General features: G+C 45.6%; 1 protein-coding gene across 1 annotated transcript in view; it reads left to right on the top strand.

The window, feature by feature from the left end:
• scaf1 (SR-related CTD-associated factor 1) overlaps positions 1-25,785 on the top strand; it is a 42,063-nt gene extending 16,278 nt beyond the window's left edge. The window contains exons 3-6 of the mRNA XM_080488422.1: positions 8,585-8,667; positions 13,147-13,425; positions 13,529-13,657; positions 25,230-25,785. Coding sequence (XP_080344548.1) covers positions 8,585-8,667; positions 13,147-13,425; positions 13,529-13,657; positions 25,230-25,385 — 647 coding nt within the window. The 3' untranslated portion in view covers positions 25,386-25,785. The remainder of the gene's footprint in view (positions 1-8,584; positions 8,668-13,146; positions 13,426-13,528; positions 13,658-25,229) is intronic.
• Positions 25,786-27,331: the final 1,546 nt, after the last annotated feature.

Genomic DNA, 27,331 nt, shown 5'->3' with positions numbered 1-27,331 from the left:
GGATGTAATGTAACTTGGTTTACATGCAGATTAGTACTCCCAGGGACCTAAGTGAAGCTCAGTGAAACTAGTCCCAATCGTTTGTGCCGAAAAAAATTGTTTGTGCATCTTTTGTTTTTCTGATATTGAACAATATTGTAAAGGTCAAGCTAAGTTCATGTAGCCCCCCACAATGTCCAAATTGAACAGAAATGATCTCCATCGTTAGTGCTGGTCTGTGCTGAAAAATGTATAGTTTGTGCTCCTTTGGTTTTTAAGGTATTAAATAAATAATATTTGAAAGGGCCGGCGTGCATGCGCATGCCTGAGCATGAGGCGCCGGTGCAGCAGCAACAGTGCAAATTCTAAGTTCACGCAGCTCCCCCACTACATCCAAATGGAACAAACATGGTCTCAATCATTAATGCTGCGTTAGTCCTGGTTTGTGCTGAAAGAATTATTGTTTGTGCTGCTTTGGTTGAGATATAACAAGTTTATTGATGATGACGATGATAATGATGTCACTCATCCCCCCACATTCTTCAAATTAAACAAAAATGGTCTCAATGGTTTGTGCTGCTTTGGTTTTTAAGAAGACCACAAACAAGTACAAACTAAAACAGAAACTACAAAAACACACAGACAAGACTAGAGGCGTGTTTCCACCGCACAAAAAGTGCAGGAATGGACTGGTATGGTCCGGTACGGTTCAGGTTTCCACCTCCAAAATTTAGGATTTTCCATGAAAAATCCCGCTCCAAAGGTGGAGGCTTTTCTGCTACTCCTCCGTCGAGGTACTCAGGACCAGGGAACGGTCCGGTTTTGAGGAGCCGTTTGCTGATTGGTCAGTGAGTTACTACACGCCCTCAATATTTTAATATGTGGCTGTATGAATCCTCTGTTCACATATTCAGCTTTGTACTTTTTTTTTATTTAGTTTTTTGCTGCTCAACTTTCATGTTGGTCCCTAAAGAGCAAACGTGAGGCAGCTGCAGCTCCGTGGCTGCAAAAAATAAAAATATAATAACTAAACAACTCGTGCAAAGTGGAGGATGTAAACAACAACAGAGGATTCATAAGGTCCAGGTCTGTCGCCCAGCTGAGGTCACTGTTGTGACATCACAGATCTGCGGAGCTCTACACCCCGCCCTCATTTTAACCCTCTCCTCTGCGGTGGAAACACCACCCAAATTTCGGTCGGGGCCTGCTTTGCTGTACCGCTCTGAACCGCTCCGTTCCTTCCCTGCACTTTCTGTGCGGTGGAAACGTGGCTTAAGACACACCAGGAGTCCTGACAGTTATAACTTAAAACCAAAGCAGCACAAACGCTTGGGACTATTTTTGTTCAATTTGGAGAATGTGGGGCGCTGAGTGACGCCATTGTCTTATAATAAACTAGAAAAAGCTCCACAAACACAAATGTTTTCGGCACAAACCGGCTAAACTGCTTTCTCTGTGTATGGAGATCAATTCAAGATAGAAGATATTAATACAGTAGAATCTCTGACAAGCGGACCCAGTAAGAGCGACACCCTGTACTGGGTGGACGCGTCACTGTGCATGTCACACATATTTACCTGTTAACTCACTTTAATGAGGACAACCTGCCTGACGAGGACAACGGACTGGTTTTCCTGGCAAATTTCAAGCTCAGCAACACTAAAACAGCCAAAATACTTGGGCTGGACCCGATTATTAGAATATTCAGACGTTGTGTCAGGAGATTAATTTTGAGATCTGAATCATGCTGCTTCCCTGCAGCACAGAGCTGCAGTGAAGCTCCTCTCCTTTAGTTTCACTTTCCCTTTACAGCAGAGAACATAAACCCACCAAGAGGCTCCAGTCTGGTCGGACAAACCCACCAAGCAAGGAGCTTATATTGGATTTATACAAGGGTTTTTTTGACATTTCATTGTATTTTGCACAAGAATATTTTATTGAAATTGACTTTATGTTGAGATTAGAATCATTTTCAGTAATAACTGTTTGATCTTGCAAAAATATAGACAATTTCATTCCATCCACACTGTGACCATGACAAAGAAAAACTTTGAAGCGTATATTTAAAGGTTATTATAGTAATAATTTACCTGGAGGATTGGAGTGGACTGTATGTGGTCCCTGAAGTTAATTAAATCTTATTTAATGATTATGTTGCATACATCTTATATACATGTGTATATATTGTATACATCTTTTTCTTTTCTTTTTTTTTTTCAATCATTGTATTAATTAGGGATGTCCCGATCAGATCGGTGGATGTCGGTGATTTGTGAGTGATCGGGAATCGGCAAATCCAGTCGATCACCCTGCCGATCTTTTAAAAAAAGAAAAGAAAAGAAAAACTTTTCCCCGTCAGCTGCCGTAAAGCGAGCCCCGTGTACGACCTGCCGTAAAGCGAGCCCCGTGTGCGACCTGCCGTAAAGCGAGCCCCGTGTGCCACCTGCCGTAAAGCGAGCCCCGTGTGCGACCTGCCGTAAAGCGAGCCCCGTGTGCGACCTGCCGTAAAGCGAGCCCCGTGTGCCACCTGCCGTAAAGTGAGCCCCGTGTGCGACCTGCCGTAAAGCGAGGTGAGCAGCCTGAAGCCACTGAGAGGATCAACCAGCAGTCTGGAGGGAGTTTAAGGTGGATAACCAAACCAGTCCTGAGAGGTGGAGCACCAGAGCTTCACCACAGTCCTGAGAGGTGGAGCACCAGAGCTTCACCACAGTCCTGAGAGGTGGAGCACCAGAGCTTCGTTTAACACAACTAATCTGATAAGACATCTAAAAAGTAAACATGCGGTGGAGTACGCTCAGCAAAGTTGGCAAAGACCATCATCCGTGGAAAAAATATGACGTAATGGCCCCCCTCCTCCCTCCACCACGGTCCACTACGTCCCCTAATAACCAGAACAATCAGGGACTAGAAGCTCCGGTGGAGCTGCAGAAGCTAGAAGCAGGCGGAGCGGGGCCATAGACCTATAAAACTAGAGTTATATATAGTGGTTTAGGTGCAGAAGTCTACTACTACATTTCTATGTGGTCTGTCTCCTTCTGCGTTTTTGTTGTGTTTGGTGAGTCACAGCGCCCCTAAAGGCCTGGCATGTGTACTACATGTCCTGAAGCCTCGTGTAGAGTCGTGTTCATAGTGAGGTGTGGACGGTTTGTTGGGAGAAGGACAGGGAGGACAAAGATCATATTCTGAATAAGTTTTTGAGAGTACTATGTTCAGAGTACTTTTGTCAAACAGGTTGAAGTGTTTATAATTCACATTGAAATGTAAATGTTTAGTGACATTCAGGTCAAACCTCTCATACTGCTTTAAGGTAAACTGGAATTTAATACACAAAGAAGTTAGATTGGAGCCTCAGAGTATTTATGTTTAAGATTTATTTATTTATTTGTATTATTATATTTGCACTTTTTTAGGACTTATTTTCACCCCAACCAGCCAAAGACACTTTGAAGTGGAACTGGGTTCTTCTGATTGGTTTTACTGAATACTGTTTATGTTGTAGTTTTTTATACTTTATATGTTAGTCAAACTGATTCACTGGGTTTCATTTAAAAAAAGTTTTATTTGCCACAAAATGCAGGTGAAGTAGTTTAAGTTAAGATAAATAAGAGAAACAAGACTGCAGAGTGTAACTGGGTTTTTGTTCTTCTGACTGAATAAAGTTTAAATAAGTTCTTAAGTCGTTCTGAGAAGTATTTTGATTCAATAAGTGAGTTTTACAATAAGTTCTAGGTAAACAAAGCTTCTGCCAATAGTGCTTTTAACTCCAGACGTCTTAGTTGCTCCAAAAATACACTATTGAGTATCTTTGCAATAGTAATGTGAGTATCGGATCGGGAAAGTATCGGTATAAAAATCAGAAGCAGAGCAGCGCTCAGGAGGGACACCCAGCGCTCGGTCCTGGGCTCAGGGACACCCAGTGCATGTTTTTTGGGAATGTGGGAGGAAACTGGAGAACCCGGAGGAAACCCACGCACACACAGCGAGAACATGCAAACTCCACACAGAAAGGCCCCGGGCATATTTGAACCCACGACCTTCTTGCTGTGAGGCAAGAGCACGAACCACTGCGCCACCATGCGACTGTATTGGTTCAGTTATTTGCTTTTAAATAACGATAACATATTTGACGTTTGGTTCGTTCAATATCGCCTGGTCCTACAATTTGTCCTTGTGATCAGTCCCTCCGAAGAGAGGACACCTGTCTGCCCTTAGTTTTTAGGGCGTCCCTACATCAGAGGTTACATACATGTAAGTGTTGTGTCATTTATTGTGTTGTATTGTGTTAAGGACTACACTTGTAGGCAATTGTTTGTTTAATAATTTTTTATTGTCTTATTGTAGATGCAGGCACTGTAAAGGCCCCTGCATCCTCCCTTTTGAACCCATAAGAACAAGGAGAACATTCAGCAGTGACGTCAGCCAGCAGCAGAAAAAAAAAGCTTTTTCAGCAGGACAGTTCATACTCCGATAAGAAGCTGCAGAACTCGCAGGCCACGGCCCCTCGCAGCAGGCCACGCCCCCTCGCAGCAGGCACAAGTCTGTGAAGCGGCGTTTAAACTTTTCAACGGCACAGTTTATTTCTGGCCTCCAGTGCTTTCAGAAACACATTCCTCTGAACTTTTTCATTTATAAAAAAGTTTTTGTCCGAGCGCGATGTTAGTCCAGTTTTAACTCCAGGAGCTGACAGCTGTTCGTGATGCGTTCAGGTGCATCACGTCAGCCTACACTCCGACATTTTAACGAGCTGCGGCGCTCGTACAGTAGCGCTGTTACAAGCTAAATATGATTAAAATATTATCGATAGTCATGAGCGAACTAGAACACGCATGAGCAGCACACGGCAGAGCAGAAGTTTCAGCAGTGCGGCTCCTACATAGTTCATCCAGGGCGGTTGGCACAGCCAAACAAATTTGTTCGGCCAGAGGGAGCTGGCCGAAGGAAATGACCTCATTTTGTTCGACAGGACCTGCACTGCTGAACTTTCGTCTTTTTCTTATGGAGGATGAAGAAGCCTTTAGTTAGTCCACTAAGATCACTCTCCTCACTAATGATGTAGAGGGACCTCGTTGTGGTTGAGCCATTCTTGGTTAAAGTTACTCTACCAGAAAAAAAACTTAAAAATATACTTCCTATTAAAGGAGACATATCATGCTTTTAAATCCTTCCTTTTTACATATAAATCACACAGTTGTGGTCTATATAAAGCGGAACTGCAATGCTTGGGTCTGAATTCCTCATTATTAGAGCTCCACAGGCCCCTTTTCTACCCCTTTTCTGATGTGCTTCTGAGAGCAACTCGTTTTGGGGCGGTCTCTTCATACCCCGCCTCCTCTCCAGTTTGCAGAGGTGATACTCGGTTCAACTCCACCCTGTTCGGCCATCTTTGTAGTTTGATAGAACAGATACAATTATCTAGCGGCGCAGAAACTTTATATTCACACATTATTTACAAAATGTCAACAAGGGAAGATTTGTCCATCCAGCCATACATGTTGGAGCCAGAGTCGGACCCGGCGGAGCGAGATGAAAATGACCATGATGCACCTGAAGAACAACGTCTTCATATGGATGTAACGCAATGGTGTGTTACTATATTTACACTAACTTCTCCATCCATGCCCACTACTACAATACTGCCTGTATTACAACGACTATTTAACACAGAAGTTACATTATAATCTAAAACGAGCACACAGCGCTAACATATGAAGACGGTGCAACTGCTAATGCTAACAAAACAATGACAGGGACGTCTTATCATCACACTTTTTAGCGTTATATACAGCTTACCGAAGTGCTCTGTTCGTCGTCTCCATAGATAGAAGGAACTGACCGCTCAATCAGACCAAGTCTTTCGGCAAATCCTTCTTTATACTGGCGGAGGTTGCTGAAGCAGTCGTCCTTAAAGTGCTTCGCGCACACAAAAATGACCTTACCCACAGATGTGGGTACATTTCTGTGAAAAATAAAACTCAACCAGGCACTTGGAAAAGGTTCTGATGCTGGGAGACGGTGTAACGAAGCTTGTGGGTTACTACATCCAACAACCGAACATTTCGACTTATCCTCTCGTAACTTCGGTTGGACTACAAAATCGCAGCGAGAAACAAAAATGGCGGATTGCTCGAAATGTCGATGTCCTAATTTGGCAGTTCCGCTGAGAATACTGTGACGTCATTGTTCAAAAAACGTAATAGAGAATAGAAAAATCGAAACCGATCGCAAAATATGAGCAAAACAGAATATAAAGATATCAACGGAGCACCTGAAGAGAGTACTTTGAACTTTTCTGTACTTCTAAACACTCTAAATATACAACAACATGCATTTAAGGGCTAAAAAAGTGGATTTTGCATGATATGTCCCCTTTAAAAGTATCACTTCTGCACAGAGAATAAACCAATACATGAAAACAAGACCATTAACTCTCATTTCCACAAATTTCCAAACCCACAGGTGCCCAAATCGAAACAAAGTCGCTGTTTCCAAACAAACTGGAATTTCTTGCCATCAAACTGTGTTTATGTTTCGCCTCCTGGTAAACCTGTGCTCATAGGTTTCTGGGATATCAAAGATTAAGTCACGGCAGCAAAAGTGAAAATATCAACATGTGACCGATTCAGCTGTAGGAAAAAAACTGACTTTCTCAAAGAAAGAGTATTGAAACTACAATAATAGTCTTAAAGGGGCCATAATATGCAGCGCTACAGCGCGTTCACATGGTCTTGTTGGTCACAAATGTTATATTTAAAGTTTATTGTCCCAAATCCAGCTTTTCCCAGATTTTCAGCCATTTGAATATTGGATCATATGAGCTGCATTCAGAATCTGTTGTTTCTGTGTCTCCATCTTGGGAAGAGGAGGAAGTACTTCCTCTGGTGGTGCCATGTGCCAGAGCAGAGCTGCCTAATTGTGGGAGAGTCAAAGGGAGGGCCTATCTTGATTGGGATTGGCTGAACCCCCGAAGACACTATATAGCAGGGCTATTCAATTAATGTGGAATCGGGGCCAGTTCATGAAACTGGTAAAGTAAGGGGCCAGACAATATGTTCACAAGTAACAATATAATCACAGTAACAAATAAAGAAAAAACTACAACAACATATTGAACAAATCAACATATTGTGTTTTGCAAATACTTAACAATGCACATTGTGCTACACTGACACACGGGCCTAAGCAGTTGTTATCACTTTATTAAACATAACTGTACCAACACAACTTTACAGGTCGCTATCCTCAATATTTAAGATTGCAGTCATTTGAGTAACAGGCAACATCAAATTTATCTTCACCAAAATCAACAACAAATATAGCAAAGTGCAAAATATGATCAAGAAGAGAATTGCAACAACATAGCAGTGCATGGTATTTAATCCCGTCAATGTATTTCAAACTGAAGCACTCAGTTCAGGTGAGTCGTTTAGAATGTAATTAATACAACACCTCCCTTGTGCACCAACAAATACAAAAGTGCATAGTATGTCTCAGAATATAATTATAACAAAAATAAAAATGCAAGGTACTTTATCAAGACTAAATGCTTCCAAGCACATATAACTATCATCACGTCATCTGTTTTAAGAGCGAATAATCACTGTGACCATCCTTTACTTGGCTTATCTACAGTGCCAGTGTTCAGCTCTTCCTCAGTCCTTGGTGCTTAGAGAGGGACATTTTGCTGGTTACCGGCGCACAGCTTCATAGAAACGAGTCGGAAGGTCAGTGCACAGCACCGGGGCACAGATGGGCAACGCTGATTGGTGTTGTCCCTCATCATATAAGTCTGGCTAAAACAGGTCGTCATTATACTTGTTTTGCAGTTTGATTAAAAGACACAAATGCTTTGGCCAGTCTGGCTCTTGAAAGGACACACCACAATATCAACGTTACATTCTGAGGGCCGGTAGAAATGATCTCGGGGGCCGGATCTGACCGGGGGGCCACCAATTAAAGAGGCCTGCTTTATAGGGTTTGATTTCTGATTGGCTGCTTGGAGCAACACACTTTTTAAAAACTGAAACAAGCCAGGGACAGAGAGGACAGACTGTCTTCACTTCTGGGCCATGCCCAGGTATGGTGACACATATTAAGAAAATACGAAAACCGTTAGAAAGTGAATTTTGAATAATAGGACCACTTTAAATGTTGTGAGACGGATCGTTGATGGTGGTGGTGGTGTCTTGGACCCCTGCATGATGAGCTCGAAACTTTTTGGGTGTTCATTTTTTCACAGTATTCACATATTCATGTACAAGTCACAATCCCTGATTGACTGTGTGAAAATATGGAGGAATATCAGCTGCTTGAAACAGTAGAGAACAGTCGTGAGCAGGAAGTTGTTTTAAAAAATTGTGATGAACTCCATATCAATGTCAAATATTCCTCCAATATTATAAAAATAAGAACGATCAAATCCTTTCATTTCTTTGGGGTAAATTAGTTGCTACCATTCTGATACAGAGTTAGATATCAACAACAATTTCATCTGGGTCAAGAAACTGGACCACAGGTCCCGTCCAAGAGGTCTACAACCTGCAGACAGACGTCTCAAACGCTGGTATGTGTCTTTTTAAATCTAACGTTTTTGAATTGTTTCTCTCAGTGACCGCTCTGCTCTTCAAAATGGAAGAAGCCAACATTGCCAGTAGAGCCAAAGCACAAGAGTTCATCCAAGCTACGAGCCAGGTGAGCGAATGATGGAGAGCTGCTGGCTTTCAGGAGGTTTCACCCTCCAGGCGCCAACACTGGCTACACCTCACAGGAATTCATGTTTCATGAGCTCAACACTGCTGTCACTCACTCCCTGACCGTGGTGCACAGACCTGAACAAGTCACATGTACAAAGAAAAATAAGAACCTTTTTATTAGGGCTGGGGTAATCCATTACGAGAATACATTGATGCGAAAAATGTGCGTTGATGCGTCGGAAAGAAACAAAAGATTTCGGCGGCGTGTGGCGGCGGCGTGTGGCGGCTGCGTTAGTTTGAACAGCTAAAGAAACCTTCACCAAATTGTCTGTTTCACAGCCGCGGTCAAGCCATGCACTGATACTTTCGGACGGCACGTTACTACAGTCCTAACTTGATCTGCGCCCTGCATCATGTGATAACAGGTGTGGTTCAGGTGCGCCCGGACGCGGTCCCAGATTTTCTCCTGGAGGTGTTGGAGAGCAGAGCTGCCCGATCGTTTCTGCACCACAGACGGGTTTAAAAAACATGTTTCCGCGAACCATCAGGACGGTATATGTAACGGCCTGAACGAAGCTTAACGATGTATGAATAAAAACAAAAAACTGATGGAGTTAAATGTGGGAACGAAGCGCTGACGGAACACATTTTCATCTAATTCAAAGTTTACAAGGAAAAACACCCTGAGGTTGAACATGCTGTACATGTGGTAATTGATAATGTCACAACACATAAGTTTAGACTTACTACACACTGTGTTGTCATCATTCTTATTATCTAGACAATTTGGGTTCTCCAGACACATGAGAAAGGGCGTCTGTCCAACACTGTCTGGATTATCCAGGTAGGACTGAATATTAAATACTTACTAGGTGTTTTAAAGTGGCATGTAGTTGTTTATGATAATTATTATTATTATTATTTAGCACAGCTTATTTCTTACTTGAATTTTATTTTGGAATTTGGAGAGAATTTAGGGGCAATACAATATTGCAAATGTATTTTTTATATATATATATATATATATATATTTATGAATGAAATGTTACAAGAGTAGTATTTTATATTCACAATCTGTAAATTGCTATATTAATCAAATACTAGGATAATATATTAGGTTAATAATAATTAGATTAATCATTTGAAAAGAAATGGTTCTGCCCTGCCCTAGTTGTTATTGACACCTCCGGGTGCAAAATACTTTGAAATGTCTAAAACCTAGTTCTGTTTTTTCTCTTTGAATTTTGTCGCAACTGAAAATGCACCGAAGTTTTCCTTAATCTGCAGAAAGATGTGAAATCCTTCCTGAGTATTTAATATTGACATGACTTCTGCAGCCTTCAGCGTGTTCACAGATTCACAGTGCTACAATGCTACGCTGTTAGCATTAGTGAAATTGTTAAATGTCAAAGACTCACAGACTCTCATTCTGTAAAAAAGAGACAAAAAGGTTTTTCATTTCAGTTTGAGCATGAAGTCTGTAAACTTTGTGTTAGTGGCAAACTGTTCAGGCTAATTCATACTTCAGAAGAAGGACAAAGACTCGGGAGTCTGAGCAAACAAATGAAGTCCTTTCTTCACTCAGCTCCGTCTGCCAGAAGAAACTCCACCCAGCTGTGCCCCTCGTCCAGGGTGGAGTTTGTTCTGCAAACTCTTGTGTGATTGGTCCGATTAGTCTTGTTTACTTCCAGCTCGCAAACCAAAATGGAGGCCATCTCTGTCGCCTTTTCTTCTTCAATTGCTTGGCTATTGCATGTGTCAATGCCAAATCTTCCTCCTCCCCAGCTTCAAACATCTGTTTTTCTACCTCCTCATCCTCTTCCATCCATTCATATACACTGCTCAAATAAATACAGGGAACACTCAAATATCTCAGTTGAAAGTCTTTATTCAATATATAGTAGAGTGCGTTGAGAACAAAATAACATAAGAATGATCATTGTAAATCAAACTATTATCCCCTGGAGGTCTGGATTTGGAATCCTATCAAAATAAAAGTGGAGAATCACGTTGCAGGCTGATCCAACGTCAGGTAGAACTCCTCCAGACAAGATGAGGCTCAGTAGAGTGTGTGAGGTTCCACCTGCCTGGAGGACCTCCCTACAATGCCTGGGCATGCTTCTGATGAGGTGGTGGATGTCCTCCTGAGGGACGTTCTCCTGAGAGATGTTCTCCAGAGGGACGTTCTCCTGAGGGACGTTCTCCTGAGAGATGTTCTCCTGAGGGATGTTCTCCTCAGGGACGTTCTCCTGAGAGATGTTCTCCAGAGGGACGTTCTCCTGAGGGATGTTCTCCTCAGGGATGTTCTCAGGGACGTTCTCCTGAGGGATGTTCTCTTGAGGGATGTTCTCTTGAGGGATGTTCTCCTGAGAGATGTTCTCCTGAGGGACACTCTCCTGAGAGATGTTCTCCAGAGGGATGTTCTCCAGAGGGATGTTCTCTTGAGGGATGTTCTCCTGAGGGACGTTCTCCTGAGGGACGGCCTCCCAGACTTGGATCAAAGCATCAGTCACCTCCTGGACCGTATGTGGTCAAGGTGTGGTTGGTGGATGGAACCAGACATGATGTCCAGATGAGCTCAGTTGGATTGAGGTCTGGGGAACCGGCAGGCCAGTCCAGAGCATCAAGACCTTCATCATGGAAGAACTGTTGACACACTTCAGCCACATGAGGCCTGGCATTGTCCTGCATCAGAAGGAACCCAGGAACCACTGCACCAGCATCTGGGCTCACAATGGGTCTGAGGATCTCATCCTGGTACCTGATGGCAGTCGGGGTACCTCTGGCTGGAACATGGAGGGCTGTGGGCCATCCAAAGAAATGCCTCCCCACACCTTTACTGACCCTCCACCAAACCGCTCATGCTGGAGGATGTTGCTGCAGCAGAACGTTCTCCACGTTCTCCAGACTGTCAGGTCTGTCACATGTGCTCAGTGTGAAGCTGCTCTCATCGGTGAAGAGCACAGGGCGCCACTGGCCAATCTGCCAGTGTTGCTGTTCTCTGGCTAATGCCAATGGCCCTGCAGGGTGTTGGGCTGTAAGAATAGCCCCCCCTGGTGGACGTGGGCCTTCATAGCACCCTGGTGAAATCTGTTTCTGACCGTTTGAGCAGAAAGATCACATTAGTGGCCTGATGGAGGTCATGTTGCAGAGCTCCTGCAGGGCTCCTCCTGTTCTTTCTTGCTCAAAGGAGGAGGTAGAGGTCCTGCTGCTGGCTTGTTGCCCTCCTACACCCCCTCCACGTCTCCTGGTGTCCTGGCCTGTCTCCTGGTGTCTCCTCCATGCTCTGGACACTGAGCTGGGAGACACAGCAGACCTTATCACAGCTCACATTGATGTCCCACCTTGGATGAGTTGCTCAACCTGAGCAACTTGTGTTGGTTGTAGACTCACCTCCTGCTGCCTCCAGGACGGAGAACACTAACAACATTCACAAGAGAGCAGAGCATCAGCCAGGAACCAGGAGAACAGCGTCATGGTTTGTGCAGAACCTCCTTTATAGGAGTTGTCTTGATAATCACCTCAAATTTCCTCATGTTGTCTGTTTCATTTGCACAACAGGTGGAATTTGTTCACAGTTAGTGTTGCTTCCCACCTAGAGAGGTTGATAAGATAAGATATCCCTTTATTTATCTCGCATGTGGAGAAATTTGATGTGGTACAACAGGATAGTACAGAGAAAGAAGTACACATAGCAGGAACTAATAAAAAAAGCAGATAAAAATACAATATAATAGAAACAATATGCACACGGTGCCTATAAGTGTGGACATGTACAGAGTATAGGGGTGGATGTATTTTACATAGTAAATACGTTCTTATAGATATTAAACACATGTGATATACTTGGAGTTACATCGTGTTGTTTTGATTTTTGAGCAGTGTACTTCTTTCCCCGCCACTCTCAAGGCAGCTTTCCACTTGAGTGTTTTTTCCTGCATGCTTGGTGGAAATGTCACTTGTGGGCCCCTGTAGTCCATGACAGGGCTGTGAGTGGTGTCCGCGCACACTCGCTCCACCTTGGTGAGGAGTGTATCAGTCAGCTGTTAGCAGTCAGCTATTAGCGACTGGCTGTTAGCCTTCAGCTATTAGCGACTGGCTGTTAGCAGTCAGCTATTAGCGAATGGCTGTTAGCCACCAGCTATTAGCGACTGGCTGTTAGCAGTCGGCTCTTAGCGACTGGCTGTTAGCCGCCAGCTATTAGCGACTGGCTGTTAGCCGCCAGCTATTAGCGACTGGCTGTTAGCGACTACTTTTCAGTTAATTTGGACTAAAACACTGAGCATGACTTTTCAAATTGATTAATCTCCAAGTTAAAAAAAAAGTTGTAATTGACTAATGTGGTGATGTTTATGTGTTGACGGGCTGGTTATACGATTTATCTACATGCTGTTGAACCTCTGCGTTCTGGTGGTGTTCATTGAGCTGCAGATTAAGCAGTAATGTATTGCTCAACTCTTTGTTTCTTCTTGTGCAGATCTTGTCACAGGCCAATCAGAGCCAGTCCCAGCAGCTGGCACCTCCATCCTCCTCCTCCTCCTCTCAGATTCCTCTCCCTTCCTCCCTGCCACCCCCTCCCAGGATGAGTCCGGCTCAGTTCATCCTCCACAGCTCGCTGCCGCCCTCTCACTTGCACGCCTCCATAGGTGGAGGGTGTGCACAGACCCCGCCCCCCATCGTGCCGGTGGGGCTGTCGGGACTGAGTGGCAGCTCAGGTGACTCCGGCTGGGACAATGAGAGCAAAGACCCCGATAAGGTGAAGACTCCTGGACAGATTGAGCAGAACATGCACTGATCACATGGTTGAAGGTGTTCTCAGTCCCCCCCTATTTCTTCTTATTTGTTTTTGACTGGTTCAGTATCTGAAGAAGCTGCACACACAAGAGCGAGCTGTGGAGGAGGTGAAACTTGCCATCAAGCCGTACTATCAGCGCAAAGACATCAACAAGGATGAATACAAGGACATCCTGAGGAAAGCGGTGCACAAGGTGAGGACAGACTTCTGTCAGCACACACATGTGGGGGATTCTCCCTGGATTAGTATTTGTTTCATCACTAAATACAGTGGAAACCGGACATCAACAAATAATTGTTTTGTATTTTAAATTGAAATACTGTGAGTGTATTTTGGTGTATGGATGTGATGAGGGTCGGCTGATCATACATGTAAAGTTTCAGGCTGAGTGGAGCATGTCCAGGCGGGTTGTGCAGCATTTCCCCTCTATCCACCAGGTGGCGCACTCACTGTTACTGCATCTTGGTTTATGGAATTTATCAGGGTCGGACTGTGATAACACGTAAAGTTTCAGGCAGATTGCAGCATGTGGAGCAGAGTTACACATCACTTCCTGTTTGATAGCAAACCATCAGTTTTTCAGGGGCCATGGCCACACCCTTTGAGTTTTGAGTAACGTGTTGATCCTGTTTTCATCAGGATGGCCTGTTTATATTCAGGTCAAATTTGAGGTCTCTTGGATTGACCCTGTAAGGAGTTCAACACGAGAATTTCACAGGTGACGCAAAATGGTGGACTTCCTGTTGAGTGTAGAGTGTGAGTGCCAGTGACATTTCTGTGTGTCCTGATTTGCTTCCTATCCCTACCAATCACAAGGATGATATCGCAAAGTTTAAGGCCAAAGGTGTGTGAAAATATAATGCCTTAAACTTCCTGTTGACAACAGGTGCCACTATGTCTGTGAATGGATTAAGTCTCTGATCAGCATTTGATGTTTTAGGCACATTCCTGCAACATGTAGAGCAGTGACACATCACTTCCTGTTTGATGGCGACACATCATTCTTCAGCGGGCTGCTATGGCCACGCCCTTCGACTATTCCAGAAATTTTTGATGTTTTTCATCAGGAATGCTTGTATATACTGGGCAATTTCAGCAGACATGTCTTATGATGACAAATCACCCTTTTCTCCTTGTTTTGTCATGGGCTTGTCTTAGTCACCACATCGGTGCTTAACATGGGCAACGGGCTAACAATAGCACTGAAGTGTCAAAATAACAGTATTTCAGTGAATTATTTCTCCCCTTTAACAACACTAATTGGTTTTGTATTATTTATTGTTGGAAAGCAGGATCACATCATCAGCAGGTAAAACTCACCTGTCTCACAACGGTCTAATCCAGCTCACGTTCCATCATAGTGGTGAACAATCCAACGCTTGGTGAGTTCTGCTTCACAATGATGGGAAGAGCCGACAGGATCAGAAAGTGACGTCGCTATGAACGCTTGGCCGCCACAAGCCAGTTCTCCATGTGGGAACTTTTCTAACAGCTCCTGCTTAAAAGCCAAAAAGTCAGAAGGATCGTGAGGCCCCGCTTTCAGTCTGTATTCATACTGAAGATCAAGATCAAGCAAACTTTTGCCCTTCTTCTCTAAATATCCTTACCTGGCCTGAGTAGCGTGTAGAAGATCCATACAGAACCACAACAGCTTGGCACCTCCTCCTCATGCTGCTCACCAACCTCACCTGGGCACTCTGGCACCTGCAGCATGCCCAAGCTGAGCCCAGCTTAGATTCCAGCCCTGAGGTCTGGAATCAAGGCCGGCCATCCCATCCTCTACACGCCCACATTGTGGAGGTAGTCTGTGATGATCCTGGCCCTGTCATCCTGGAGGAAGGAGTTAGGTCCCACTGCCTCCAGAATCTCATTCCAATATCTCACTGCACTGAGATTGCCTTCAATGATGATAAGTTGTGTTTTGCCTGTGAGAGCGATGAAGGCCCGTCATTACAGGCTTCCTGGCGGCCTTATAAGGACAAAGACTGGCCATGTGCAGTCGGTTCCTCGCTGTCTGATCAGAGATCAGTCTGTGTTACCGGTGTGCAAATCGTGTTTGTAAATCTCTAGAAGAAAACCTCCGGTTCCTCAGTGAAGCTAGGGTGAGGACCTGGTCTTCTTAGGGGGTTGTCTTCCTGGGACACCCACTTCTTGGTCTGTCTTTGACTTCAGCAGTCTCAAACAACGTGGTTTGGACATGATACCTGGGCTGACATCAAATAATTCTGTCACTCTATGACAACCAGATTTTCCAAAAACTCTGCTGATCACTACCTGCTTCCTGCGCCATGTTTATACATATTCTAACCTTTGACCTTCATTCTTTGTTGTATTTATATCTAGTCACAGTTTTATTATCAGATTTTTACTATTACTGATATTTATATTACTTATAACTGTAAATCCTAATAAAAGCAGCTGGACCAGAACAGACGTCCCCAGAGACTGGAGACAGACGGTGAGCGCTCCAGACAGCTTTACTCACTGTGGCTGTCACCTCACTATTTATGTGTTTACTCTGGAGTTACACTGATTGTTACTCACTTTGTCACAATTAATAATCAATCAGTTCTATCCTCCGCTCTGTATCATTGTTGGGGTTTATGGTTGGTTATTAGCATATAATTACTGTAAGTAATAGATTACTAAAAGTAATAAGTCACTGGAAGTAATTTATGAAAAATTGAAATTATTAATGGAAGTAAACAGTCATTTACTCATTAACAACTCCTAAAGTAATTGAATAATTACTTTAAAAACAAAAAAAGTGAAAAATTATCAAAAATAATTTTTAATAAAAAAAATTATTAATTTGCATAAATTTGTTATTTATGTATTAATAATAAATTGGGGCACCACCAGATAAACTGGAAATAGCTAATACCAAAATATCAGTCTCGTTTGTAAAAAGTTTATTTAAGTTAGTTAATATTTCTGCATAAAATATAACAATCTTAAATAAAAGGGAAGGTGTGAGATCCGAGCTCAGACTGTTACAAACCAGTGAATTGTCAACTATAAATACACAATAATCACCAAGAAGCGTACAATTCAGCTAACAGACGTTTATTAATAAAAATGTATTAATTCATAAATCATTCTGAAATCATCTCATAAATCAACACATTCAAATGGCAAACGACATCGAACACTGAGATCTAATCTATTAAACAGCAACACTATGTACAAAGAGTGTGTGTGTGTGTGTGTGTGTGTGTGTGTGTGTGTGTGTGTGTGTGTGTGTGTGTGTGTGTGTGTGTGTGTGTGTGTGTGTGTGTGTGTGTGTGTGTGTGTGTGTGTGTGTGTGTGTGTGTGTGTGTGTGTGTGTGTGTGTGTGTGTGTGTGTGTGTGTGCGCATGGGGTGTGATGACCTCGAACGTCCACCAGGTGGAGGCAGACGTCGGCGGGTCAATGCGGTGACTGTGACGACCACTAGGGGCGTGCGGCGGCGCGCAGAGGGAGAGCGCAATAACCTGATGTGTCCACCAGGTGGATGTCAAGAGGGATTGCGATGACCCACGCGACCACTAGGGGCGTTTGACTCGCTCTTTCTGGGGACGCGGCGGTTGCTTAGCGGCCAGATAAACAAGACGTCCGTCGAGCGCGCGTGCGCGAGGGCGGTCTCGGAGCGAGTTAGTCTACCGAGGGTGTAACGAACGGGCGGTTCCGTTGGCCCGGTTCTGATCACCTAAGTCACACGTGTCGAACTCCAGGCCTCGAGGGCCGCAGCCCTGCACGTTCTCCATGTCTCCCAGCTTCAACACAGCTGATTGCAATGAGCAGCTCGTTATCTGGCTTTGTGCTGAATGTGGTGATGAACCATCAGGACATTCAGGGGAGGGAGACATTGAAAACGTGCAGGGCTGCGGCCCACGAGGATCTGAGTTTGACACCCCTGATCTAAGTGGAGGTCGGGTCCTGCAGTTAGAACTCCTGTGATCAAAACAGATCTGCTCTGCAGCAGCTGACATGCAGTAGTGTGTGACCTTATCTCGATCTGATAAGGGGGGGGCTGCGGGTTAGTGAAAGAGGGGGAGAGATGAGAGAGGATGAAGACAAGAGAAAGACAGAGAATTCTGTGAGGCTCGGTTCTGAACCCTGGTTCCTCCACACAGAGCTCCCAGTGGGCATGGAGCTCACTCGGACCTCTGGTTCTGAGGTGGAAAACCAGAGTTCTGGACTTGGTTGGTGCGCGTGAACGCGCCTACACAAACATATGAGATACTGCGGCCTTCTGAGCGGCACAGGGAAACACATTGCATGTTAACAGAACATCATTCTAACTATTCTCTGCCCAGACAAAAGCTCTCACCCTGATAGTTCTTTGGTTCTGGACAGCACCGTCCGTGGTGCTGTTGGTTCTGGGAGGCGGTGGTAACTGGTTGTTACCGGGTCTTAATTTCAGCGTCCTGAAATTCAGAGGCCTGGCTCCAGCTGCAGGAGTGCAACTGAGAGGATGATCTTGGGAGGAGACGATGGCTCTGGTCTCCAGAATCTCCCAACAACAGGAAAAATAGAGGAAAACAGAAGATGTAGTCCAAACTGGGTTCTGCTCGTCCAGCGGGCTGGCGTTGGTGGTTCTTCTGTTCTTTTGCCCTCTTTACCATCCTGAGGCAAGCAGAGACATGTGTCTCCGCGGATGGTCAGTTGAGAATAGCGGTTAGTGTTGTAGAATGTGAGTCTCAGTAACTTGGGTCTGGACCCCTGCTGTGTTCGGGTCGGATTCAAGCATCCTCATTGGCCACTTCCGGGGTCTGGCTCGCTCCCCTGCTGTTTTATGGCCTCTCCATTGTTGTGGTGTTTTCTTTCAGGGGAGCAACCTGGAGAAACAGCTCACTGAAGCTCTGGAGGAGTTCATGGAATCCTCAGGCCCCAACAATCATCAATAATCAATCAGTTCTATCCACCGCTCTGTATCAACAATCAATCAGTTCTATCCACCGCTCTGTATCAACAATCAATCAGTTCTATCCACCGCTCTGTATCATTAATAATCAATCAGTTCTATCCACCGCTCTGTATCATTAATAATCAATCAGTTCTATCCACCGCTCTGTATCATTAATCTCTGTACCCCCTGGGGGGGTAGCTGGTAAAGAGTTCACCTTCCTGACAGCCTGATGATGAAGCTTCAGTCTGCTGGTCCTGGTCCTCAGACTCTGCAGTCTGTTCCTGATGGCAGCAGACTGAAGGTGTGTGGCGGTAGGGTGGTGTGGCTTTCTGTGTGGGACGGGTGGAGTAGATGTCCCGGAGGGAGGGGAGAGAGACACCAACGATCTGGAGGCTCCTGCGGCAGGAGGCGGTCAGGGGCCACACAGTGATGCAGCTGGACAGGACGCTCTCCATGGTGCCTCTGTAAAAGGTGGACATGATGGCTCCTCTCAGCTGCACAGGAAGTAGAGACGTGGTGGTGCTTTCTTACCAGTGATGTGGTGTTGATGGTCCAGGAGAGGTCCTCTGTGACGTGCACACCCAGGTTCTTGGTGCTGCTCACCCTCCCCACAGCTGCACCGCTGATGTTAAGAGGAGCGTGCTGGGTGTGTCGTCTCCTGAAGTCTCCAACAATCCCCTTTGTCCTCTCCATGTTCAGAGAGACATCGTTGTGCCTGCACCAGGCTGCTCACCTCACTCCTGTAATTTCTCATCTCTGGTGCTGAGACCCGCCACTGTTGGGTCGTCTGCAGGTTTTAAGTCATAAAATATTAAGAATTGTCGTAAACAACTACATGCCACTTTAAAACACCTAGTAAGTATTTAATATTCAGTCCTACCTGGATAATCCAGACAGTGTTGGACAGACGCCCTTTCTCATGTGTCTGGAGAACCCAAATTGTCTAGATAATAAGAATGATGACAACACAGTGTGTAGTAAATCTAAACTTATGTGTTGTGACATTATCAATTACCACATGTACAGCATGTTCAACCTCAAGGTGTTTTTCCTTGTAAACTTTGAATTAGATGAAAATGAGTTTGTGCTTGCACCAGTCCATAGATCATTCGGTCCCAGGCTGCAACCAGAGAGTCAAGAATTTTATTTTGAAAATGCTCATTTAAGTTGTTGTTGGTCTTCATTGAGTTTTCTTTTGAAAATTGCTTCTCTTCCATCAACGCTTATTAACTCGGTCAGTCTTTTATTTCATACATCATTAAGCCTTGTTTCGGCCTGACTGTTGGCAGAAACCTTGTTTCCTATTACCGTCTGCGGTGGAGAAAAGATGGAGGAGCTCTGCTCCAACACCTCCAGGAGAAACTCTGGGACCGTGTCCGGGCGCACCTGACCACAAAGTGTGATCACTAATAGGGATCATGAGCTGGGCTTAGACCACTGTGAGACGGTTAGTGAGCTGGTTAGTGAGCTGGGCTTAGACCGCTGTGAGACGGTTAGTGAGCTGGTTAGTGAGCTGGGCTTAGACCGCTGTGAGACGGTTAGTGAGCTGGGCTTAGACCACTGTGAGCTGGTTAGTGAGCTGGTTAGTGAGCTGGTTAGTGAGCTGGTTAGTGAGCTGGGCTTAGACCACTGTGAGACGGTTAGTGAGCTGGTTAGTGAGCTGGGCTTAGACCACTGTGAGACGGGTTAGGGAGCTGGTTAGTGAGCTGGGTTTAGACCACTGTGAGACGGGTTAGTGAGCTGGTTAGTGAGCTGCGTTTAGACCACTGTGAGACGGGTTAGTGAGCTGGGCTTAGACCACTGTGAGACGGTTAGTGAGCTGGTTAGTGAGCTGGTTAGTGAGCTGGTTAGTGAGCTGGGCTTAGACCACTGTGAGACGGTTAGTGAGCTGGGCTTAGACCACTGTGAGCTGGTTAGTGAGCTGGGCTTAGACCACTGTGAGACGGTTAGTGAGCTGGTTAGTGAGCTGGGCTTAGACCGCTGTGAGACGGTTAGTGAGCTGGGCTTAGACCACTGTGAGACGGTTAGTGAGCTGGTTAGTGAGCTGGTTAGTGAGCTGGTTAGTGAGCTGGGCTTAGACCACTGTGAGCTGGTTAGTGAGCTGGTTAGTGAGCTGGGCTTAGACCACTGTGAGACGGTTAGTGAGCTGGTTAGTGAGCTGCGTTTAGACCACTGTGAGACGGGTTAGTGAGCTGGGCTTAGACCACTGTGAGACGGTTAGTGAGCTGGTTAGTGAGCTGGTTAGTGAGCTGGGCTTAGACCACTGTGAGACGGTTAGTGAGCTGGTTAGTGAGCTGGGCTTAGACCGCTGTGAGACGGTTAGTGAGCTGGGCTTAGACCACTGTGAGCTGGTTAGTGAGCTGGTTAGTGAGCTGGTTAGTGAGCTGGTTAGTGAGCTGGGCTTAGACCACTGTGAGACGGTTAGTGAGCTGGTTAGTGAGCTGGTTAGTGAGCTGGGCTTAGACCACTGTGAGACGGTTAGTGAGCTGGTTAGTGAGCTGGTTAGTGAGCTGGGCTTAGACCACTGTGAGATGGGTTAGTGAGCTGGTTAGTGAGCTGGGCTTAGACCACTGTGAGACGGTTAGTGAGCTGGTTAGTGAGCTGGTTAGTGAGCTGGGCTTAGACCACTGTAAGACGGGTTAGGGAGCTGGTTAGTGAGCTGGGCTTAGACCACTGTGAGACAGGTTAGTGAGCTGGGCTTAGACCACTGTGAGACGGGTTAGTGAGCTGGTTAGTGAGCTGGCCTTAGACCACTGTGAGACGGGTTAGTGAGCTGGGTTTAGACCACTGTGAGACGGGTTAGTGAGCTGGGTTTAGACCACTGTGAGACGGGTTAGTGAGCTGGTTAGTGAGCTGGGTTTAGACCACTGTGAGATGGGTTAGTGAGCTGGTTAGTGAGCTGGGTTTAGACCACTGTGAGACGGGTTAGTGAGCTGGTTAGTGAGCTGCGTTTAGACCACTGTGAGACGGGTTAGTGAGCTGGTTAGTGAGCTGGGTTTAGACCACTGTGAGACGGGTTAGTGAGCTGGTTAGTGAGCTGGGCTTAGACCACTGTGAGACGGGTTAGTGAGCTGGTTAGTGAGCTGCGTTTAGACCACTGTGAGACGGGTTAGTGAGCTGGTTAGTGAGCTGGGCTTAGACCACTGTGAGACGGGTTAGTGAGCTGGTTAGTGAGCTGGGTTTAGACCACTGTGAGACGGGTTAGTGAGCTGGTTAGTGAGCTGGGCTTAGACCACTGTGAGACGGGTTAGTGAGCTGGTTAGTGAGCTGGGCTTAGACCACTGTGAGACGGGTTAGTGAGCTGGTTAGTGAGCTGGGTTTAGACCACTGTGAGACGGGTTAGGGAGCTGGTTAGTGAGCTGGGTTTAGACCACTGTGAGACGGGTTAGTGAGCTGGTTAGTGAGCTGCGTTTAGACCACAGTGAGACGGGTTAGGGAGCTGGTTAGTGAGCTGGGTTTAGACCACTGTGAGACGGGTTAGGGAGCTGGTTAGTGAGCTGGGTTTAGACCACTGTGAGACGGGTTAGTGAGCTGGTTAGTGAGCTGCGTTTAGACCACTGTGAGATGGGTTAGTGAGCTGGGTTTAGACCACTGTGAGACGGGTTAGTGAGCTGGTTAGTGAGCTGCGTTTAGACCACTGTGAGACGGGTTAGGGAGCTGGTTAGTGAGCTGGGTTTAGACCACTGTGAGACAGGTTAGTGAGCTGGGCTTAGACCACTGTGAGACGGGTTAGTGAGCTGGTTAGTGAGCTGGGCTTAGACCACTGTGAGACGGGTTAGGGAGCTGGTTAGTGAGCTGGGCTTAGACCACTGTGAGACGGGTTAGTGAGCTGGTTAGTGAGCTGGGTTTAGACCACTGTGAGACGGGTTAGTGAGCTGGTTAGTGAGCTGGGCTTAGACCACTGTGAGACGGGTTAGTGAGCTGGTTAGTGAGCTGGGCTTAGACCACTGTGAGACGGGTTAGTGAGCTGGTTAGTGAGCTGGGTTTAGACCACTGTGAGACGGGTTAGGGAGCTGGTTAGTGAGCTGGGTTTAGACCACTGTGAGACGGGTTAGTGAGCTGGTTAGTGAGCTGCGTTTAGACCACTGTGAGATGGGTTAGGGAGCTGGTTAGTGAGCTGGGTTTAGACCACTGTGAGACGGGTTAGTGAGCTGGTTAGTGAGCTGGTTAGTGAGCTGGGCTTAGACCACTGTGAGACGGGTTAGGGAGCTGGTTAGTGAGCTGGGCTTAGACCACTGTGAGACGGTTAGTGAGCTGGTTAGTGAGCTGGGCTTAGACCACTGTAAGACGGGTTAGTGAGCTGGTTAGTGAGCTGCGTTTAGACCACTGTGAGACGGGTTAGTGAGCTGGTTAGTGAGCTGGGCTTAGACCACTGTGAGCTGGTTAGTGAGCTGGTTAGTGAGCTGGTTAGTGAGCTGGGCTTAGACCACTGTAAGACGGGTTAGGGAGCTGGTTAGTGAGCTGGGCTTAGACCACTGTGAGACGGGTTAGTGAGCTGGTTAGTGAGCTGGGCTTAGACCACTGTGAGACGGGTTAGTGAGCTGGGTTTAGACCACTGTGAGACGGGTTAGTGAGCTGGTTAGTGAGCTGGGTTTAGACCACTGTGAGACGGGTTAGTGAGCTGGTTAGTGAGCTGGGTTTAGACCACTGTGAGACGGGTTAGTGAGCTGGTTAGTGAGCTGCGTTTAGACCACTGTGAGACGGGTTAGTGAGCTGGTTAGTGAGCTGGGTTTAGACCACTGTGAGACGGGTTAGTGAGCTGGTTAGTGAGCTGGGCTTAGACCACTGTGAGACGGGTTAGTGAGCTGGTTAGTGAGCTGGGTTTAGACCACTGTGAGACGGGTTAGTGAGCTGGTTAGTGAGCTGCGTTTAGACCACTGTGAGACGGGTTAGTGAGCTGGTTAGTGAGCTGGGTTTAGACCACTGTGAGACGGGTTAGTGAGCTGGTTAGTGAGCTGCGTTTAGACCACTGTGAGACGGGTTAGTGAGCTGGTTAGTGAGCTGGGTTTAGACCACTGTGAGACGGGTTAGTGAGCTGGGTTTAGACCACTGTGAGACGGGTTAGTGAGCTGGTTAGTGAGCTGGGTTTAGACCACTGTGAGACGGGTTAGTGAGCTGGTTAGTGAGCTGGGTTTAGACCACTGTGAGACGGGTTAGTGAGCTGGTTAGTGAGCTGCGTTTAGACCACTGTGAGACGGGTTAGTGAGCTGGTTAGTGAGCTGGGTTTAGACCACTGTGAGACGGGTTAGTTTTGCCCTTCTGGTGATGTGTTGTTTTCTACAGCGCAGATCAAGGGAGGACTGTAGGAACGTGCTGTCTACAAATATCAGCGCATGGCTTGACTGCCACTGTGCAATAGACAACTTGAAGGTGAAGATGTCTTTAGTGGATGAAACTGGAGTCACTGACTCACTACTGACACATTCGCCCACTGCCAACCCAATCAGAGACCGGAGACAGAGTGGCAGAAAAGTAAAGACTTTGAACGGGCCTAGAACCGACAGGTTGAAGACCACTGCACGATGTGAATGGACATTAGCATATTGTTAACCCTTCCTGCTCCGGTCTCCAGACCGTGGTCGGTAGACGCAGAGGAGATCAACTCAGCTGTCCTGAGCTTCGGGGTTAACGCCCTCGCCTCACAGCCGGTGGACAGCGGGACACGGGACTTTTGTTTGCTCGTTACTATAATGTACAGCTTCCTGCTGGACCTGCTCTGGCTACACGCCTGCACCCTCAGGCACACTGGTCAAACAAGCAGCACACCCATCCACTTTAAAGGACACACACACACACACACACACACACACACACACACACACACACACACACACACACACACACACACACACACACACACACACACACACACACACACACACACACACACACACACACACACACACACACACACACACACACACTGATAACACTGTGGATGTTTTCAGGGCAGGACTGTGATGACAGATGTAAAGTTTCTGTCAGACAATGTAATCTGAAAAAGTTGTTTCTACATGGATCTCTGTTGATAGTGGGTCCATAGTGACCATGTTTACCACTAAACATGGTCACTTGTCTGGTTGGTTGTTTTGCTGTATGTGGTGGTTCCCTGGCTGAACTCATGAGAGGTGTGGTGTGGATGTTTGTTACAATGAAGGAAAAGTATTTTAAACAGATCCATTTGAAGACTATAATCTTAATCTCAATCTTGTACAGACTTTGAAATCTGCTGAAATTGGAGGCTCTTTGAATTCAGTTAAAGTTTTATTTCTAAAGAGAAGAATCAGAGAGCAGGCTCACCTGATGAAGCTTCATGAAGCTTTGCTCTCTGCACAGGCATTTCAGTAGCTTCATGTTCAGTCTCTGGACACTTCATTGTAGTTAAAGTCTCTCTGCTACCAACATGTAGATCTTAAAGTCAGGAGATCCAGAGTGGGCCGGACTGGTCAAATGGCAGCATATTAATCAATGAACAATCTATAAATCATGAAAAACCTGCCCTCAGTTTCAGAAAATTTAATGAAACATCATTTTTTTATAGCAGAAAAAGTAAAACATCAACTTTGTCATTTTTAACTATTCCTCTTGGTGTAAAATACAGTGGATATTACAGTAACAGGCTATAAATTCCAGAAATTACTCAGCTTTTAAAGGCTTATTTGCAAATTTTTACATGTTTATGGCAATCGCCGTAAGTTTGATCACTGCTCTGTATTTCTGTTGCAGAAAAGAATAATTGATCTCAGCTGCTTCCCTCTCTGCAGCTCAGCTCTCACCCTGTCTTTTATTTAGAACAATGAAGCAGTGCCATGTAACTGGGGGCTTCGTCCTCTCACTGCCCATGACCTGTTTCATCCCTGTGTCTCTGTTTCAGATCTGCCACAGTCGCACTGGAGAGATCAACCCAGTCAAAGTCAGTAACCTGGTTAAGCTGTACGTGCAGCGCTACAAATACTTCCGGAAACACGGCCGCAAGATGGATGAGGAAGAGCGAGAGGACAGGGAATCAGGAGCTCTGCACTCCTCCTGATAGGAGACTCTGCTTTTTTAATATATATACAAAAGAATATATTCACACCACCCTGTGCTCAAGACATGAGCTGATTTATTGTTTCCATCCTCTGGAAGTCTTTCTCCTCTCACTGTAAATGAGTCTCCGATGGGAAGAGGCGGCGTCCCGGAGCGCCAGTGTGAGGTCACACACTCCACCAGGCAACCCTGCAATCCATATAACCTCTGTGTTCACTCATGTCAAACAGCTGAACTGTGACTGAAGGACTCCACACAGCAAAAAACACTGGGCCGCGAGCTGATCGTCCACAGTTCTTCTCTCAGCCCCCCCACCCCTCCTTTGTGTATTGTGTGCATGTGTTACGCAGGTTGAAAAAGTTACTAAATCTCTTTATTAAAATGACCAACAATACAAAAGCTAATGTGATTTTTTTCAGTTTGCGTCTGTATGTGCTCACCTCATAAATCCATAATCAACATTGGTTTAGTTTCTGACACGAGGCATGCAGGATATAGGATTGCATCTATAAAGCCGTGGTGGTTCTAAGCCAGGCGTCGGCAACCCGTGGCTCCAGAGCCGCTGCTGCAGCTCCTTCAGCTCCTTCAGCCTCGGTTCCACTGTAGTGCATCCCTGAGCGGGACGGGAGGGAAAGGCAAAGCGCACCCATCCCTATCTGTCCCGCTACAGAGCGTGTGGTAACATGTAGGCGGGTTGTGGACGACGCAGCGATATAACGTCGTCATGCATCAATAGTGGCACAAAGAATCCGGAAGTTGCCTCCGACGCTCACGGCAGTAGTGATGAGAAACCCGACTCCTTAAACTGACTCAAGGGTTTTTGAGTCGTTCATCCAAGTGAACCGGGTGTCTGAATCCTGAGTCAGTTGCACATATGCACCATTTCCACCCTCGCCCGACCTGGACGCTCAGATGAATTGCATCACGAAGCACAGGGAGCGTCACATATCGATAAGATGCTGAAACACTTGTGAAGAAAATGAGTACGCACTAATTTTTAGTGGCCCTGGTATCTTTATTCTACATGTTTTGTGTTTTTGAGGTTTATTTGAACCGGGAACTAAGTTAAATAAATTAAAGTAAATACCAGGTATCCAGAATGGCAAATATACCTTATATATATATATATATATATATATATATATACATGATTTTAAAATAAAAAAATTTCCTCCGACATTCTGATTTTCCCTTATCTAGAAACAGAGTTAAACAGAGTTAAAAGCTTAGCTCCTCCATCCTGACGTAGCAGAGTGGGGACCAGGCAACAGAGTGGCAGTCCTACACGCCTCTCTGAGTTTCCCTCTGGGCAGTCACCAACCATAGCTAACTTAGTTAAACATCCCATAGAGACTGTGTCTATCCCTCGGACCACCACAAGTATAAAACTATCTAAACCTAGGAAAACTACTTCTAATGACTACAAAAACTTCATCCGTATCAAGTGTGAAACTAGACAAAATCAAGACAAACAAATGAGATGTGGTTTCCTAAACATGAGATCTTTATCATCCAAAGCTCTTCTAGTCAATGATCTGATAACCGAACACAACATTGATCTCTTTGGATGAACAGAAACCTGCTACGTAAAGATGAGTATGTTAGTCTAAATGAAGCCTCCCCTCCAAGTCATACTAACACTCAAATAGCTGGTGGAGGTGGTGGAGGAGGGTGGAGGCAGCCATCTAGAACTCTCACTTACTAATTAATATTAACCCAAAACCCAACTTTAGTTCTTTTGAGAGTCTGAGCATGACCATGCCACACCCGTCAAATAAAATAGTAAATTCTGTAGAATCTGTAATCATTTCTCGTCCTCCTGGACCTTCTTCAACTTTTCTAACTGAATTCTCTGAATTGTTGTCAGATGTAGCCCTGACTAAAGATAAGGTTATCATGGTAGGAGACTTCAATGTTCATGTTGACCTAGAAAATGATAGTTTCAGT

Source organism: Lipophrys pholis (assembly GCF_963383615.2).
Source record: "Lipophrys pholis genome assembly, chromosome: 19".
Classification (NCBI taxonomy): Eukaryota; Metazoa; Chordata; class Actinopteri; order Blenniiformes; family Blenniidae; genus Lipophrys; species Lipophrys pholis.
The sequence above is the reverse complement of the archived record's forward strand: the minus strand, read 5'-3'. Positions and strand labels throughout refer to the sequence as shown.